Source organism: Gavia stellata, chromosome 1, assembly GCF_030936135.1.
Source record: "Gavia stellata isolate bGavSte3 chromosome 1, bGavSte3.hap2, whole genome shotgun sequence".
Classification (NCBI taxonomy): Eukaryota; Metazoa; Chordata; class Aves; order Gaviiformes; family Gaviidae; genus Gavia; species Gavia stellata.
The window spans coordinates 130,587,221-130,606,787 of record NC_082594.1 but is presented as its reverse complement, the minus strand read 5'-3'; the positions used below and the strand labels follow the sequence as shown (position 1 = coordinate 130,606,787).

Below are 19,567 nucleotides of genomic sequence, written 5' to 3'. Positions count from 1 at the left end.
ATTAAAACTGTGATTTTCTCCAGAGAATGTACTCACCGGTCCGTGAGAATTTTTCCTTTAGGGGCTAATTTTGTATTGTCCTTGTTCAAGGCATGGAAATGAACTAGACAAAACTTGGTAAATCTTTTCCATCTCTATCCCTGGAGATGGCTGCAGCCTCATAACAGGTGATTCTGCTGTTTCCTTCCCTGCTGGAAAGTCAGAGCCTTTCCAAGCCTGAAGTGCGGAAGAGAGCTATGTAACTGTGTGGTCCTCGTTGTTTTGTCCTGTGCACGTGCCATTGCTGGCTTCCACACAGCAGATAAGCAACTCCAGAGTAGACACAGTCCGAGGAGGTGTTTGGCTTTGTCTGCAGCAATTCAGGCAGTGCGTAGAGTGAATTGTACACGTGTTCTGGGCTTGCATGCATGAAGTGGGCATGTTCTTCCAAAACAATGCTTAGTAGCTCAATGCAATGCCTTTGACGAGTATGGAGATAATTGCAGAAAACGGAGCGAGGGTTCGCTGTCACAAACTGATAGCTGGAAGGTAGGTGCTGCAGCTTGTTTCCATTCACAGTCCCTCCTGCCCACGATACCTGTCTCTTGCAGTACCAAACAGCCAATTCCTATCTCCCCTAGCAGGCAAGGAGACAAGACCAGGTAATTAACACCCGCAGCAGCTCGTTATCTCCGGAGTGGAAATAGTTCTGAAACAGCATGAGGGCGAGGTCTTAACCGGCAACAAGTAAGGGGACTTCTTTATTATTTACCCACTTACTCCTTACCGTATATATATATTTTTAAACTATCGTTAAGAGCACAGATGAAGTGAAGCAGAGCTCATGCAGAATGTTGCATACCCTTTGCTATTGTATTTGCACTGTCAATGCAGCTGGTTCGTTGGAGCGTACAAGAGAATGAGTGTTTTAAATGAAAAAGTACAGGATGGGCATATATACTCTAAATATACTAGTTTTGGCTGATAAATACCTTTCTTTGAAATTATTTAGGTGCTGACAAGGCAGTTAAGATGCTATTTCCTTGCAACTACATGGTTAAGTTTCACATGAACTTGACGTTAAGTAGGGCTGACAGGTGAAACAAACGTCCGGGAATGTTAAGATTACAGTGAATCTCCTTTGACTCCTTCTCCGTGTGTTTTCTAGCAGTTTTAGCCACGCGGTGCACCACCGGTTGTTCTTCTTCAGCTTGTCCAGCTCAGATTTTGAAGGAAAACTGCCGTGGGTTTGCGCCGGCGGGTGCGGAGGGCGGGCGGGGCGCGGCGCCGGGCCGCCTCTCGCTCGCCGCCCTCTTTCCTGCCGCCGCCGCCGCCAGGAAGTTGGAGCCCGGGTAGTTTCGCTCCGCGCTGCTCCGGCCGGGGCTGGGCAGGGCTGGGGCGGCTTCCTCTGGACGCGGGGGACCCTGCCATGGGGACGTAGCGGGCCGCGGAGCCATGCGCGGCCCGGCGCTGCCCTGCAGCTCGCTGGGGACGGTAAGTCGCGGCGGGGGTTTCGCCGCTCCCCACGGGACGGGACCGTGCCCCGGCGGGGGCACCGCCTCGACCGGCGGCGGCTCCGGTGCCACAGCGGGCGGTTTGCGGACCTTTCCCCCGGAGCTGCAGCAGCGCGGTGCCCGTCGTCCTCCCCCGCCGCGGGCTCCCTTCGCCCCTCCTCGCCGCCGCAGGGCTCTCCATCGCCCGGGTCTGCTCCTGCTCTCCGTGGGCTTTGGCTTCCCTCACGGCAGCCCCGTGCCGGGGCCCGGGAAGCCATTTTTGCCTGCGGAGGGGCGAGGCGGGCGGTTGTGGTGGAGGGGAAGGCTGGTGCCGGACCCACAGGAGCGGCGACAGGCGGTCGGGAAGCCGACCCGCGCCTGGCCCGCAGTCACCTGGCCGCCTGCGGTGTAACCGGGCAGCGGCGCTGCGGGGCCGCTGAGGCGAGGCGAGGCCGGCGGTGCTCCCTCCCCCCCTCCCCACCCACCGCCGGGCGCTGGGTTCGCCGGCGCCGTTTCCGGGATTTATCCCTGAGTCAGTGAAAAGGCGGCTGGATTTACAGGAACGGTGGAGGATTTCCTGGAGCCCGCGGCGCGGCCGTTAACTCGCGAGGCGCGGGGCTGTGCTGGCGCCGTGGCCTGTCGAGGGCAGGGAGCCGGCCGGGCCGGGCTCCGCTCCCGCCGCCGGTGTGCGGGGGCCGGGGCCGGCTCTGAGTCACCCGGCTCCGCTTTGCTCTGCGGTCGGCCGCAGGTGCCTGCGGTTGTACCGCCAGGGACGGGATGGGCCCCTTGCTGTAATTAAAACAAGGAGGAAAGCGTTATTCCTACTCTGTGGGCATTTAAACAAAGATTACTGGGCTGCACCTGCGCCCCAAACCATGGGATTTGTTTTTAGCAAGTTTACCTTTGCTGGTAAATCTTCTTTAGCCTTCTTGGGTATCTCAGGTCAAGATTATTAAGCTGTTCATTGTAATTTTGCGGGTGAAAAAGTTACTTGTGAAAGAAGTTTGAGAGTTTTATGAATAACCTGACTGCTGGAGGTGAATGACCATCCAGTATCAGCAGATGTGTGATAAAGCTGTGACAGTAGGGGTGATGTCACTTAGCATCATGACATGGCTATAAATTCTGGTGTAGAATTGACAAGGTCAAACTGTTTATCCCTAAATACCTGAGCATCCTAGCAACAAACACTTGCACTTGACTGCGCTGGACTTGTAATGTTGGGTTAGTTGTTAATTTGCTGTCAAAAAGTTGTGATTGCCCTGCTTAAAGTTATCTTCTTCCTGAAGTTTTATATTTTGTGCTTGGAAGCTTTTGGAAACCAGGCAATAGAGTTACAGCTAGCGCTGGCAAGACCACACAACTAAAACTGTGGAGTAGGAGCACTCTATGCCTTGACTAACTGTGGATCACTTACCATCTCAGGACCTAGGTAGGATACATCATCTGTTGAGATGACTTGCATATAGATTTAAAAGCAGTTAGCAAACCTAGAAAAGCATATTTCTGACTTAAGTAGAGTGGTGTGCATATTTTGCTGTAATTCAGATACTACATGTGATATTATTCATATTATTGGCAATAAAATGCACCAAAAAATCATTGGGTTCCCCAAATTCATTACATTGTCTTCAGTTAAATAGTATGCTGGAGGGAGACTGTCCTTCAGTGGGATTTCTTTTTCTTTTTGAGGACATTTTTCCCTTCCTATTTACCTGTCACTTCCAGTTCTCAGTAACACCACACTCATACTATTTTTTTCAGTGTTACAATTCTCACTCTGTCGCGTGCCCTTCCATCTGCCATTTACTTTCCATATTATGCTACGTTTGCCCTCATGGCCTTTCTTACTCCCTTGATGCCCCCCTTCTAGATTTCTGATTCTTTTATGTTTCCTCTGATTCTTCAAAATTTCCTGTAGCTTGTTTCCATGCATTTTCTCTTTTTGCTTGTCCTTGTCGTCATTTCCAGGTCCTCTGTGTTCTCCCCATGCACTCCTAACTTTCACAGTGGAAAAAATGGCAGCTGTCTTGGTTGAGGCCAGTGTGTTTTCTGTCTCACTGAAACAAAAAAAATATAATGGCAGTTCATTTATTAAAGGCAGTTCAGTTTTATGAAGAAAAAAGACAAAAGAGCCACAAGGTGCTTCTGGCATTGATTCCTTTTGAAGGTAGAGGGAGGAATTGCAATTTTGAAGTCAGAAGCTATGTTATATAAAAATCAAAAACCAAGCCACTAAGAGCATTGTAAGAAAGAACTGTTGGGCCTACCATCCTGTTTCCAGTAGTGGCCAACAGTCTACCAAGGGTTTCGGAGCAGGGCAAGCGTACAACAGTGAAACATAAAAATACTTTCCCAGCTTCTAGTGATCAGTGACTGTTGGAATTCCTGAGTTGAAATGGTGTCTTCACATGTCGGACCCCTGAGTGTGGTTTTTTTTCCTTCAGCTGATGGGTGTGATGATGGCTTTTGGAACCCAGGCACTTTTCTGGCACCCCCAGCACTCTGGCAGGGAGTCCCACACCTCAGCTACATGTTGGCTAAAAAAGTACCTCCATATATTTGTTTTGAACCTGTCTCCCGCTTGTTTTATGCGATGCCTCTTAGGTCTTGCTTTGAAAGAGATGGAGAACAGCCATCCCAGTTTACCTTCTCCATGGCATTCATGACTTTATGTCCTGCTGTAGCATCCTCTGCTCAGCCATTCTGTACCACCGATTGTCCTTGTTACCTTCCTCTGTATCATATCTGAGTTAATTTATCTTCTCAGGGTCGGGGACCAGAACTACAGTCTGGATACAGTCCTTATGGATTTATACATTGGCAGAACAACACTTTCCGTTTTGTCCTCAAATCTTTTACTAATATTTCATAGCATTTCATTGCATTTCTGATTGCTTTGTCCAACCAGGTTCGTTCCACTTTTTATCCGCTTATTGATCTAATTTTAATTTCTGTTTTTGATGACCGTCCACTTCTACCCAAATGGAACATGTTGATATCTGGGTCTGTGCCAATTTCATTTATGTGATAGTTTAAGTTCTCACAAGTAATCAGTATTGTCAGTTTGGATGCCTTTCCCTTACTTTTTATTAAGTAATCCATTTTCTGCATTAGCAGTATTATTTGGGGTAAAACTAATTTTGTCATTTAGCTCCTTCTCATCCATTTTCTTTAGTCATCACAAAGTGATGCCCCCCCATTTATTTGGGGCAGATGTCTTGTGTTCTCTTCCATAATCTTGTCCTCATCCCTGGATAACGGAGTGCTTCCTTCGAACCCTCGGTAGCACAGATCTTTCTATTGCTGTCTTGGGAACCAGCCAGCAGAAAGCACATCTCAAAGCAATGTCACGGCATTTCTCTATTAAAGCAAGCAGGAGTATGTCAGGTCCAAGGAATAGGACTCAAGCACATGACAATTACCCGACTCTTAAAAAAATTCACCCAGTGAGTCTCTGACAAGGGCTGTGAGCACAGCTGTGGCACAGCGCGGGCAGGGGCCAAGGGCTCGTGCCCAGCTGAAAATCAGCTCGGGGTTGAAGGGGGAGGCCCCCACTGAGCCTTCCCGCAGCTCTTGCTCCGAGGGCTCTCCGATGCAAGGCTGTACAGCTGCGCGGTCGAAGTCAGCCCCAAACGCAGGCGGGCGAACTACGGCGGTGTTGCGTGTCTGTGACTCGGACATAGTGTTCACCACTGTGTCCTCTAAAGAAAAATTAAAAAGTTATTTTCTTACAGTTGTGATCACCTACTGCCTTTTTCACTCTTTTCTTTATCTCTGCTAAGATGAAGTAAAAACTTCTAACTTTATATACTGTATATATACACAAATTTTATGATGTGAAGTTCATGATCTTTATAGATAAATCACAGTTTTATTCTTTTTAAATTAAGATTTCTAAGACCTTTCTTCATTGCATGAAAGCTCTTATCCAGTCTCCTTGTTTTAGACAAGGCCTAAAATACAGCTTTTCCTCCATCTGATCTTCATAAAATGGAGGATTATTTATAATAATAGCTCTTGCATCATCCTTTTGACCTTTCCAGGTTTTAGTGAGCAATGAGAAAAGCTTCCTGTAAATGTTGCTTTAATATACATTTCTCAATCTCTAAAGCAGAAGTTCTGGTTTCCCATGCATCTTTGTATAGCAAACTAAAAAAATGCAAACCTTGAAGAGCTTTTGGAAACGGCAGAGGTCAAAGAACACAGGGGTAATCTTGCACCCTGATTTCTTTGGTAGCTCATTACTCTGAGCAGGTTCCCTGTTTTCTTCTGAACTTCCAAGCTGGCTAATTTTTTATGACTCATCAAAAAGGCTTACAGATGAGTGATATGTAGATTACTTGTGTATTGGTGTGTGTCATGTTGAACTCTTAAGCCGAGGGAAGTTTCTATTAAGAAATATTTGAGAAATTCTAATGACTTGTAATGCCTTTTACTTGCAGGTAGTCCTTTAGTTTAAAAATGGAATTTGCAAATTGGAAGTCTTTTTCTGAGAGAAAAGTTGAATAAGTTGTGCGTGGGGAAACACTTTATTACATGATGAATATGTTAGGTATGTACATAAAAAGGAGTAAGCATCCTAATCACTGGATTTTAACAGCACATCTGGATTTATAAAATTGTTTTATTTTGAAATTTTCAGCTTTATGCCTTTGTATTAAGGAGATTAAAACTCTGGAAAGTATTAATTTGGAGGTATTTGAAACATTAGCCTAGGGATGGGCAATACTACTTGAATTGTTTGGAATACTAATGCCCGAGCGTCTGGTCCACCAAGTATTGCGTTCCTGTTAGTTCAGGTGAACAGGCGTGGGGTCTCAAGGTGCTGCGTGTGGGGCCAGGAGTCCCTTCCCACCTGTCTAATCCCCCCTTCCCATGCAGTTTGCTTTCTGTGACTGGCCTTGTCCACTCTGGCCACCTCTAAGCATTCACTGGCTTTCTAGAAGGGGAATCTTGCTCCCAGCACAACCCTCTCCATCCCCTCTTTCCCATCATACTGTCGTACCTGTGTGTCACTGTACCTGCTTCCTCCGCCCTTCTCCCTGAGGGCGAGGAGCCTTACCGGTAGCAGCGGGGCCACAGCTCTGCACAGGGAGGGCAGAGTGCATGATGCAGACCTCCAGCATCCATGCTGAGTAATTTGGTATCTCCTAGCCTTGTGGACATTGGCAGGTGATAATAGGGTAGCCTTGACACACCGCACTTCCCTGCGCTGTCCCTCTCTTTCAGACACTGTGCCTTCTTTCTCCTTGGCCTGAGAACACTGCTCTCAAATGTCCCTTCTTATTTCCACCCCACCCATCTTTCTTGCATCTGGCTGCGTTCTTCACTTTTATCTTTGCCGCTCCTTTCGTTCTTTGCCTTACTCTGCAGAGATGTCACCTCACTTGCAGGTCTCTGTGCGTGGTCTGGTGAGGCAGAAGCAGCAGCGAGGGTGTGAATTGTAGCGGTGGCAGTAATTCAAGAATACTTGAGGTTGAAGATGGTGCAGGGGCTCCTAACTCCTGTCTCAGCTGCCAAAACTTTGCACAGAAGAGCTTTTGGGCTTGTGCAGCTTTTTTTTGACTGTAGGTGTCAGGAAGTAAGTGCTGGCATAAGACGTGAGAAGGAACTAGGGTTGCCTTTTGTGTGAGGAGAATGTGCGGGGCACATAGCTGTCACCCAGACGGGTGGAATGATTTAAAGCAGCAGCATTCTGGTTTTCATCTGCCATATTTTGTTTATTTCTGCAGCAGTTTCAGAAGTAAAACCTAGAGTTTCTGCTGACTTTTTTTTTTTCCCTGGGCAGTCCCCGCTCACTAAAAACGTGAATCACCAGTGCGCATGATGTGGTTTGGTGGTTTGAATTATCATTTGGCTTAGGTAATACATGCTGTCCACTTTTCTATGCAGCACTGGTTAGTGGGTACTCATTCTTTCTCCTGGTGGGTGGAATCAGAGCATGTTGTAAATCTAACGATGGAAAATCGCCTTATTTCAGTTGTAGAAAACCTCTAAACTTTGCCTTGGTGAGCTGTTATCCATGACTTGAGGTTTCAGTGCTTGGTAAATGGAGCTACATCTGGCTGGCAACCGGTCACCAGTGGTGTTCCTCAGGGCTCAATCCTGGGGCCAGTTCTGTTCAATGTAGTTATCAACGATCCGGATGCAGGAGTTGAATGCCCCATTAGCAAGCTTGCTGACAAACTGGGAGGTGGTGTTGATTCTCTTGAGTGATAAGATGCCCTGCAGAGGGATCTAGATAGATTGGAGCATTGGGCAATGATTAATGGGATGGAATTTAACAAGTCCAAATGCCGGATTCTGCACCTGGGATGGAGTAACGCTGGGCACAAGTATAAATTGGGAGAGGAGGGCTGGAGAGCAGCCCCGCAGAAAGGGTCTGGGGGTGCTGGTCGACAGCAGGCTCAATAGGAGCCAGCAGCGTACCCTGGCAGCCCAGAGGGTAAACCGCATCCTGGGGTGCATCAAATCCAGCACAACCAGCCAGTCAAGAAAGGGGATGGTCCCGCTGTATTCGGCGTTGGCGCGGCCTCACCTGGAGCGCTGTGTGCGTTCTGGGCCCCACGATTTAAGAAGGATGTGAAAGTCCTTGAATGCCTCCAGAGGAGGGCAACAAAGCTGGTGAAAGGGCTGGAAGGCGTGTCTAGCTAGAGGAGCGGCTAAGGACCTTGGGCTCATCCAGTTTGGAGAAAAGGAGGCTGAGGGGTGACCTCATTGCTCTCTGCAGCTTCCTGAGGAGGGGACGTGGAGAGGGAGGTGCTGGTCTCTTCTCCCGAGGGAGGTGCTGGTCTCTTCTCCCTGGTATCCAGTGACAGGAGATGTGGGAATGGTTCAAAGCTGCACCAGGGGAGGTTCAGACTTGACGTGGGGAAGGATTTCTTTACCGAGAGGGTGGTCGAACACTGGAACAGGCTTCCTAGAGAGGTGGTCGATGTCCCAAACCTGTCGGTGTTTAAGAGGCATTTGGACAATGCCCTTAATAACATGTTTTAACTTGGTCAGCCCTGAATTGGTCAGGCAGTTGGACTAGATGATTGTTGTAGGTACCTTCCAACTGAAATAGCCTATTCTATTCTAATTTCATGTATTTCCTGAATTTTATGAAGTCTGTCCTTGGTATAAGTCAGTATACTGCTGAATGGCTTGGGGAGCTGCTTAAGATCGTGGTGTTTTTTTTTCCACTATGTGAATGATTTTTCTGGAAGGCCGAGTCATTAGTTTGTGAGTCACTTGTGGTCTATGACTCTCTGTTCCTCAGATTTTGATCAGTAATAATGTGTTAACTCTGGTTTGATTATATTTACAGACATACTTTCACTTAATCTGAAAAACTGAAAACACCTTTCTTGTTTTCTTTTGTTTTTGAAGGTGTATCTGACCAATCTTCTATGTGTTTTTTGGCTTGATCTCTGATGCTTTCCTCTGCTGTTTCTATTGCTGACTTGTCTGACTTGTAGGCTGGCTGTATATATTCCCATGTCAGGGGATGAATCATTGGCTAAAGAATCAGGATTTTTTATTGTTGCTGTCAGACCATCTGTGTGAATGATCTTTTACCCGTTTTCCTGCAAGCATCAATCTTGTAAGACTATCAGCTGCTGAAACGAGTTTTCTTTCTTACTGAGTTGTTGTTGGAGTCCTCATATTTATCCTGTGGTCAGCTAATTAAGTCTGAAACCATAGTTATTTAAACATGTAGTTCTTTTTTTTTTTTCCTGTTCACCATTTTAGCATCTGGCCTATTGAATATGTCTTTGTATGACAAGACCTCTCTGAAAAATGGGGTTTTTGCTCTGTCAGAGTTGCAAAGTCCTATCCTTCTTGACGTTTTAAGTTGCTTTCATGTATGCACCTTTTTCCCCCAAGGCTTTAATTTTGAGAGAAACAGGCCAGCGTGAGGCTGTCATAGCCATCTCATTTTGCTTATCCTTTCTTAAGCTTGCAACCACAAAATTGGTATCAGCATTGTGGTTTACCCTTATTGGTTTACTTTGCTTTGGCTGTAACTCTCCTAGCTGAAAAAGCAAAAAGAAACGGAACTCTGAAGCTGTTCCTGTACAGCTAGGCATCTTGCCGCTTTCAAACAAGCAAGCTGGGAAAACGTTACAATGTAGGGAAGTTAGTGTAGCAAAACTTGGCGTGAGATTGTATGAATGGGGTGGGGTGGTATTTATTTGCAAAAAAAGAGTTGATTTTCAGGCATTCACACGATCTGATGCACAGACTACATTCGCACACACTCTCTGTGACATACTCAGAAGCACCAACATGTGTTATGTCCAGATGGTGTGGCCAGGATCACTTGTGTGCAATGCAGATGACAAGGGACACTGGCTGTCAAGTCTTCATTGTGCCGCAGGGGTTCTTCATGCCACTACGAACTAGGTTTTGGACAAGTCCATCATACCTTTCAGGAGTCATCAGCTGGTACGGGATGGACCTTCGCTGTAGGAACTTGCAGACCTCAGGCTCCATAAATCTTGGACCAAGTTGTTTCCTGGTTTTGTTTTTGTTTTTTTTCTTTGTTTTCTTTTCTTTTTTTTCTCTTTTTTTTATTTTTTTAACCTTTTTGTTATTGTATATTTTTTCTTTTTCAGAATGCATGTTTGAAATACATGCCTAGGGTCTGTTTTTCTTTTGGGTCAACAGGCAAAGGAATTGTGTCTGTGATATGCTGCAATCTCGTTACCATCCTCCTGGTGCGGGGTCTTTTGCTGATGAGTCATCTATGCTGTGGTCTTACCAGAGTGTAGACCTTTTGGCCGTGATATAAACAGCAGATTTCTCAATTTCATTGCTGGGAATAGTGTCCTGAAAGCAACGTCCAGGGAATGGTGTCCTTCATTATTGGTACAGGCTGTTCTTTTAACCCTTTGTTCTGCTGTTCCTTCCCATGTATGCACACACGCTGATGCACGCACGCACACATGCTTACAGTCATACTGCAGTCATGCCAATCTTAATGTTTCTGTTAAAATTCTTGACAAGTCATCTTCAAAATGAAAAATAGCAAGTAAATCTTAAAGGAATTCTAAAAAAAAAGAAAAAAGTGCACATTTTTGTGGCAGACTGTTCAGACCGAATGTTAACAGCTGCAGTTTAAATGGAAAAATGTACGTTTGATGGGGGAGAAGTTGAAAACTTAACTTGCCCACATCTCTAGGGTTGGCTTGCTCAGGAGGAGTTTTGGAAGCTTTTCTGTACTTTGCATGCAGTGAGATCCTCCTCTGCCTTCTTATTCCAGACTTCCCATCTGGTTTATTTATTCAGTAGAACTGCAAGTACTGGATGCATTCTTCTCTCTGTAACTGTTTCTAGATGGGCTGTCTTACTGCCTTCCGTAATAAAAACATTCCTTTGCTCTTGAGTAACTTTCTTGCAAGCTGCAGCATTTTCAAGGCATTCCATCTATAAATTGCACGTCATGAAAAGTATTTGCTTTATATACAACCAGTTTGTCATAGAGACCATCGTACGGCGTATTAATAGCACAGATCACAGGCATGGGTTTGTTGGGGATTCTTTTGGTAAATAATCTCCCCACACACTTTTGTCAGTGCAGCGTCCTGATATCAGAATTGGTCAAGTCAATTGAACTCACTGTTATAAAAAGATTTAATTGTAAGTGCTGAAGTCATTTGTGCAGTCTGCCAGGGAATATGATGTTTTCTCACCTTGTTGCTCTCCCTCCTGCTTTCCCTTTCTCTCCCTCTCCCTCTGTATTTACAGGTTATCCTAACATTTGTCTGTGTGTTGATGAAAGAATCTGTAGAAATTGCTCCAGTGCCATATACACTGCAAGTCCATCGGATAGCCTTGGATGGAAGAGACCCCTCTAACCCCTTGAGGAGAGAAAAGAGGCAGGTGCAGTGTCAACTAGGACAATACCTACATCCCAGAGAGACCCACTGCTGCATGAGGTGCCATGCAGGTACGTAAAATAAGTACAGTGACAGCGACCTTCACCTTTCGGGCATTTCTCTGTCCTGCACTCTCAAACTGTCTCTGTCCTACAGCTACATCAGTGCTCCCTTTCCTTGGTACCTATGCCTACCCAGATAAATTCTTACTCCTTGTCTCTTCTTTTGGGCTGTCAGCGTCCTTCACGCTGGTGAGAGGAAGCATACTCAATCATTACGCCATCAACTCCAGGGTTTCTCTGAGGAATCAGTGAATCCCATCCTCCCTAAGACAATGCATTTGCTTTCCTGTCAGAGCTCTGTTAAGTGATTTTCTTGCAGGTACCTATAAGGCAAAAGACTGCGATCGGCCTGACCAGGCACCTGTCTGTCTTCCGTGTGCTAATGGCACGTTCACGGCTGTTGATAACACCATGTCTAAATGCTTCCAGTGTACACATTGCCGTACAGGTGAGTTATCTACATGACCTGAGGCAAGTGGGTGGTAGTGGCAGGTGTGGGGGTGGAGGGTATGGCAAAGTGAGTGAGGAAGCTTGGAAAAGTAAGCAATTGAATGGGCAGAAGGACAGCGTACGGGAAGGGATTGGGGACAGCAGGAATAAGGGTTACCAGATTACTACAGCCTGAGACACAGTTTCCAGGCCTGTTTGGCCTTTGCCTGGGAAAATCAGGGGATAGCAATACCTGTCATCATAACGGTGCTCTCAGCTGAAGGTGAGGGAAGAGGTTGGAGAATAATTGCTTTTTCTTTCCTCAGAATTCCTGCAGATAGTAGAGACCCCCTGCACCCCAAAGCAAGATACTGTATGTGGCTGTCGGAAGAATCAGTATCAGGTTGGCCTGCCCGATCTCTTCCAGTGTAGGAACTGCAGCTCATGCGTCAATGGGATTATTGCCAACTGTGAGTACGGCATGGATATGATTCCAGTATGGACATACTGTACTAGGGTAGACAATAGCAGCCCTCTGGTCTCTTTCTGACATGGTGCAGAGCCTTGCCCTGAAGTAACTGTAGTTTTGGAACAACTCTTGATTTTGCCTGCCCCTTTCCCCAGAAAGACTGCCATTTTTTGCCTGCCTTGGCATCGATCCCTGTTTTCTATTGCAGTTTCTACCTTCCTTTTGTCCTTGGTTTTGGCTGTTTTGAGGAGATATTTTCTATTTAATTTTGGTACCTCCGCTGTGCATGTACTGAAGCAAGGCCTTTATGCTCTAGAGCAGATTTCACCCTTACCTTCCTTTTTTGTCTTTATGTGGATATTTCTTCGGATGCTCATTGCATTTCCCTCACCGACTGCTGGAAGCACTTTTGAGTACAATGTTTGAAAATACCGCTGGTCCCAGTACCCAGCTGAACTACTTGTCAGTCGGGTGCTGAACCACCACAGTGTACTGTGCAATATTTTAAACTAAGGAGCTGCTCAGGTAATGCTGAACTGTGCCCAGTACCATTGGGCGTGACCTGGGGACGATGCAGGAGTTTGGGAGAAGTACCCATGTTAGCTGCCCCAAGCTGCTTCTGATTCCTGACTGGAGATGAGATCTTAACCAAATACTGCTTGCCACCCTCCACTTTGTGCTGTAGTCTAATTCACAGAATCACTAAGGTTGGAAAAGACCTGTAAGATCATCAAGTCCAACCATCAACCAAACACCACCATGCCCATTAAACCATGTCCCACAATGCCTCGTCCACACATTCCTTGAACACCTCCAGTGAGGGTGACTCCACCAGCTCCCTGGACAGCCTGTTCCAGTGCTTCACCACTCTCTCAGTAAAGACATTTTTCCTAATATCCAGCCTAAACCTCCCCTGGCGCAACTTGAGGCCATTTCCTCTTGTCCTGTCGCTAGTCACTTGGGAGAAGAGACCAACACCCACCTCTCTGCAACCTCCTTTCAGGTAATTGTAGAGAGTGATGAGGTCTCCCCTCAGCCTCCTCTTCTCCAGACTGAACAACCCCAGCTCCCTCAGCCGCTCCTCATCAGACTTGTGTTCTAGACCCTTCAACAGCTTCGTCACCCTTCTCTGGACACGCTCCAGCACCTCAATGTCCTTCTTGTAGTGAGGGGCCCAAAACTGAACACAGTATTCGAGGTGCGGCCTCACCAGAGCCAAGTACAGAGGCACGATCACCTCCCTGCTCCTGCTGGCCACACTCTTTCTGATAGAGGCCAGGATGCCATTGGCCTTCTTGGCCACCTGGGCACACTGCTGGCTCATCTTCAGCTGGCTGTCAATCAACACCCCCAGGTCCTTTTCTGCGGGGGAGCTTTCCAGCCACTCTTCCCCAAGCCTGTAGCGTTGCCTGGGGTTGTTGTGGCCAAAGTGTAGAACCCGGCACTTGGCCTTATTGAACTTCATCCAGTTGGCCTCGGCCCAACGATCCAGCCTGTCCAGATCCCTCTGCAGAGCCTTCCGACCCTCGAGCAGATCAACACTCCCACCCAACTTGGTGTCATCTGCAAACTTGCTGAGGGTGCACTTGATCCCCTCATCCAGATCATCGATAAAGATATTAAACAAGACTGGTCCCAAAACTGAGCCCTGGGGGACTCCGCTTGTGACTGGCTGCCAGCTGGATTTGACTCCATTCACCACGACTCTCTGGGCTTGGCCGTCCAGCCAGTTTTTTACCCAGCGGTAATTCTGTTCATGTCCCTTAAATTTTCCTTACCTTGTCCTAAAGCTATCCCCTCTTCTTTGCAAATTCTGCTTCTCCTGATCCCTTTCCCGTCTCTTACCCTGCCTAGCGTGAGGTTTGCTGTCTCACTGGTGAATGCATTCCCTCTGGTGCTCGGTAATCTTTCTCTGTCACAGTTCCCACGCTTACACCTATCCTCAAGAGTCATCATTGTACACTGTCCTTGAGCACTTTCCTTCCCTCTTGGCTGATGTAGAACTGTTTTAGTCCTGTCCCTCACTTGCCACAGAATGCGTGTTGCTTGTTTTAGTACCTTTTTCCCTCCCCTCGTGGAACTTTTATGTCCTTCCATCACTAGTCTTGTCTGCTCCTCCCCACACCTGTTTTACTCGGTCTCCATACTGTGACTTGCTTAGAAGCAATAGCTCTTTCCTTTGTTACTCCTTCCACTCACAGCATAGCAGGTCACAAGAGTGGATGTGTGCCCCACAGCTTGAAGTGATTTCTCCCTGCCCTGAACTGACTTCCTCACCAGTCCCAGCTGCTGAGGAACCACTTCTCCCTCATTTTTGCCTGACTAATGTGATTTCCCCTTCCTGTCATGCTTGAACTTGAGTGACTTTCCCCACTTTTGCACTGGAACTGTCATTATCCATTAGACCAATTTCAGCTGTACTGTCATTTTAGTCCCTTTCCAAGCCTCCACAGAGGTCCTCGACCTACTGGGACAGCGGTACCCTTATTTTTTATTATTTTTGTCCTCCCCTAACCCTGTCCTCAAACATAGACTGAATCTTCTTTCTCTTCTTCAGTAGCAGTTCTCCAGGCTCAAAGAGGGATCATCTCCCACCCATCTCGGAGCGGATTTTTCTCCGTTTTGTTTTCTTCTCTGTCCGGATCAGGACAACGGTTTTTTCTTTTCTCTACAGGTTCAAAGAACAGAGACACAATTTGCAGGTGTAAGCCTCGATTCTTCCTGACACTTAGTAATGTTTGCAGGCCTTGCAACAGGTGAGCTTTTTTCCTCTGTATGCCCATCTGCTGAGTAGGAGAGACAGCAGACACAAGCCCCACAGGGGGAGGAAATTTTTCTCAAGGCTCTGTCCATCTTGACATGACTTTACAACATTCTGCCTTTCTGGGGCAATTGGGTCTTCCCCTCCGCCAGCCCTGGTCTTCTCTGTGTGTAGGCATCAGCCCACTGAGAACCCAAAGTCACTAGCTACACTACATTGCTCTGCTTTGCAGGCTCATCGTGACTTGTCTGTTACTTAGGATTGTTGCAACTGGCTGGTGTTTCATTTCATGCACGCTCACCTCTCTGATTTTCTCTTTCAGCTGCATTGGAGAAGAATGCCTGCAGTGTCATAGCCCAGTGACTACCTCACCGACTTCATCTGGGCTGAGTGAGTGCTGAGGGAACCGAGAGACAGTGGAATCTTTTCAGTGTGGGCTTTTCTTCTGTTAATGCCTTTTGTGAAGTGTTATTTTCTCCACTCTCTCAAGCCATTATTCTTTTTCTCCCTACCATTTCCACGTCTTCACTTGCTGTTCTTCCTCTAGCACTTACCTCTTCCTTTCTCAGTCACTCACTTGTTTGCCCTCTTCCTTTTGTCCAGATGGAAGCCTTGTCCTTGGCATCATCACTGCAATATTTGGAGTTATCTCTGTCCTCTACATTGTAAATAAAGTAGTGAAGCTGGTCCAGAAAAATGGGATAGTGTCGTCTTTCTACTCCTGTGGTGAGTACAGCAGCATATGCAGTGATATTAATTGGGACAGACATCATTCTCGGTGTGTTTGTGTATGTGTGCACGTATGAGGGAAAAAGTGGGATCCCATTACTCTGCTTTCCTGGAGGCCAGTGGAACATGAGCACTTGACAGCTAAGCTTACTGGTGCAGTTCTTTCAACTCTGCATCCATGCCCATAGCTGTGACTGGAAGTGGGTGTAAGATCATGGCTGGGAGATGTGCATTTTGCTATAAAACCTTTTTGAGGGCAGGACTGTGAATAGCTGCTTTCCTGTTTTCTCTGGGAAGAAAGGAAGTGAAAATAATTCTGCTTTCTTTTTTCTTTTTTTTCTTTAAAGTTTCTTTGCCGCAGACAACCAAGGAGCCAGTATCTGAGGTGAGCAAGATGATGGGTATAAGAGCTTTCCTTCCACTTTCAACTATGTTAGCCTGAGACCCAGAGTAACATTTTTTCCCCCTGGGCTGTTTTCAGGCCTCGTATTTTCAAATGAGCTGAGTAATAGGGCTGTTTAATTCAGAAGTCTTTTCTGTAGAGGGTGGAGCCATTAACATTTGACTTCCCCTCTTCCAGAGGATGCTTTTCAAACTCCTGGCTTTCTGCTCTTTTCTTTCTGGATGTATTTTTTTCAGATAGCTGGTCCTTAATCCCTTTTTCTCCCTATAGACCCCAAGCTTGGAGGATTTAACTAATTTTACTTCACTTCAGATCGTGACCCCACAAGCCTCTCAGTGCTGCTTCACAGTGTTCTCTCAGGTCCACTGTTGTTCTGCAATTAAGGGGGCCCAAGCGACAGTTGAGGTGGGGTGTCCACAGCCTTACAGAGAAGGCTGATGGGAAAGGTGGCATGTGGAGCTTCTAGAATGGTGGTGATTTCAAGTCCCATCCTTACCTGATTTTGCAAAGAAACGTTTTTTCCAGACTACTGTTTTTTGATGCCTAAAGAGAGTTAAACTCTTTGGGTTCTGCTGGAAAGAAATGTTTGGTGCCTTCTGCTCAAACAAGGCATATAGGAAGAATTAAAACCTCAGCACCTGCTCCCCACCTATCTTGGATAAATTTTAGGATATAAAGCTAGTGGTTCCATGCAGGAGACAGGAGTATTGTGCTGCTGCAGGTGATTCTGGACTAAGAAAATGTGTCTTTCAGGTTGAGGTAAAAAGAAGTGAAATTTCCATCCTTCTTCCTGAGTCCCAGAAGGAAACAGAATTTTCAGTGAATGCAACACCACCACCTGCACCTCTGCCGCAAAGTTCACATGAGTTACCAGACTGTGTCAGACCTGCCAGGAAGACACAGCTTCCAGACAGTAAGTGAAACTCCCCTATCCTTCCTTCCTTCCCCAGGCAAACGAGAACCTGGTTATGCAGATGCAGCTAGGAGGATGTTGGACAGACCTTACCTGGTGTACACGAGCTGTGTTTAGACTTCATGCATGGCACAGTACAAAGGCAGAATCGTGCCCAGAGCCTGTGAGGCTGTATATGCTAAACATTTACGCAGGGCCTTTCTGTTGTCCCTTTTTCCCTACCAGCAAAATGGATTGTCATGTGTGGTGATGTGCTGTCAGTCTTAACGCCTCTGGGATGGTGACCCTCAGCATTCTTTTGGCAGGAACGTGAGGCAGCAAGGCCCTAAGCATGTGTGCTCGGCTCTGCTCGTAACCTTACACAAGAGCATATGGAAGCATTCCCATTGCTTTTTGAGGGATAAAAGCAAGTCTGGACATGACATGAGTCTGTCTGACTACTCTGTAGAAGACCTGAACAAGGAGGGGGCAGTGCACGATCCCAAGGCACCATCCAGCCCTCGATTATTCGCATTCTCCTTGAGGCTGCAGAATCCTGGTTCTCACACTTCATTTCTTCTCTTTTCAGACCCTGCCATTCTCTACACCGTAGTGGATCACGTACTGCCATCTCGGTGGAAGGAGTTTGTGAGGCGTCTGGGTCTGAGTGACTATGATCTAGAGCGAATTGAGATGGAGCATCGGCGTTTACGAGATGCCCAGTATGAAATGCTTAGACTGTGGAAACTGCAGATGGGCCATGCTGCAACTGTGGAGCGCATCAGCTGTGTTCTCAACCAGATGGAGCTGAGTGGCTGCAGTGAAGCTATTCAAGAGGCTTTGCTAAACCAGAACTCTCCGCAACCTTGTAGCCTCCACAGCCATCTTTAATCTATTTCTGCTTTAGTTGCCCTCGCTATGACTATTCAGAGAGGATCATAACTCCCTCCTTTCCTGTCTTCCTTTGCCCATACCTCCCTATCTTTCTAATGCTCCTCAACTGGGTTTGTTGGAGACAGCAGGAGATGATGCTGGAGGAAGGCTGAGGTTTGCTTCTCAACCACCATGTAGTTCAGCATCTTTAAACCAAGACAGGCTTCTGCAACAACTCCTGTCTCAAGGAGGGAAAGCACTTCATAAAGGAAGTGGTGTATGGACTCTGACCAAGATGAGAACGAGCTCAGAGTGACTTGATAGATCAGCTACTCTACGGACAAGTTGTTGCTGAAACAGGTGCTCCACCCACCATGTGGTGGGTAAACTTGTAGGGTGACTTGGCTAAGTTCAGATGGTGAAGTACTCGCTCACTTTTTGCAGGTCTATCTTTCTGCAAGATCAGACAGTTGAACTGGCTCACATTGCAGCCCTTTGATTGCTAAATCTGACTCGAGGGAAGCAGTGGGAGGACGTGCCTATTTCTGGGAGCAGGAGAGGATTGCCCCCTTTTGGTATCAACTAGTTGTCGCTGTGGCAAAAATCACAGAGATTCAGAAATGGTGGTGGCTCTGTTGTGAGAAACGGGAGGATGTTATCCTTTCCACACCCCCATTTCCCTCAGGTTCGAGAGGAATAAGGATTCCCAGCCAGTGAGTCAGATGAAAGGGTTGGTGCTTTTTTTCTCAAGGTCTTTTTTTTTTTCTGTACCTAGAAACCATGTAAGATAGCATTAACAAAACACCTGCCCGTGTGTTTGTCCAAGTGCAGAGGGAAGAGGAATGTGTGTGTGCGTCTGGTTGAGAAGGTACCTACGTACCTCATTGCGTGAGCGCCTCTGCAAATCTGTGCTTGCACACAGGTCGGTAGGCTTGTGACTACCTGCTTATCCATCTCTGAACGATTCACTGAATCTGATCTAACTGCAAATGGGACTTCTGTGTATGTGTACATATATATATATATATTTTTAGCAACTGTTGAATAACTTCACACTACTTCCTGGACTGCATTCTGTGATTGCTGCTTGGGTGGGAGGGCCCTTTGGTACCATCTCCAGGCTCTCACCATCACTTTCTCATGGGTATTACCCTGGGTGAAGCAGAAGTAGCAAAAAATCAATTAGCCTGCATCAGGTGCAGGTTGTCCACACATTTGTAACGTGGATTTTTTTTTTTAGTCTCTCGTCCCTTGGTCAGAGAGAAGCTTTCTATTGTAAATACACTAAATGCTCTGAATTAAAATTCGTATTTTTACCTCTGCCTCCTTTCCAGTTTTGTCCATATCAACTTCTCTTCTGTGACTGTGGGTGAGGGCAGAGAAAGGGGAATAACTTCCAGAAGTGGCAAGAGTGGGCTGCAAGAGTGGGTGGCTTGGTGGTCTGATGAATTTAAAAAAAAAAAAAAAAAGTTTTATAAACTTTTGTACGTAAAGCTTAGCTGCCTTCAAGTCACAGGAAGCTGGCTTGAGGGCAGGAAGTAGGACTGAAATTAAATCTGGTTGCAGGTCTTCTCAGATACTCAAGAGTCCAAGGGGATGCTAGCATATTTA

General features: G+C 46.7%; 1 protein-coding gene across 1 annotated transcript; it reads left to right on the top strand.

Annotated features, from left to right (window-relative positions):
- The first annotated feature begins 1,434 nt into the window (after nucleotides 1-1,434).
- On the top strand, nucleotides 1,435-19,272 carry LOC104256345 (tumor necrosis factor receptor superfamily member 1A). The gene is made up of 10 exons (XM_059817657.1): nucleotides 1,435-1,473; nucleotides 11,208-11,409; nucleotides 11,720-11,848; nucleotides 12,156-12,299; nucleotides 14,973-15,054; nucleotides 15,382-15,449; nucleotides 15,663-15,785; nucleotides 16,136-16,173; nucleotides 16,945-17,104; nucleotides 17,673-19,272. The coding sequence occupies exons 1-10, from the start codon at nucleotides 1,435-1,437 to the stop codon at nucleotides 17,972-17,974; spliced, it is 1,287 nt and encodes a 428-aa protein (XP_059673640.1). The 3' UTR covers nucleotides 17,975-19,272.
- Nucleotides 19,273-19,567: the final 295 nt, after the last annotated feature.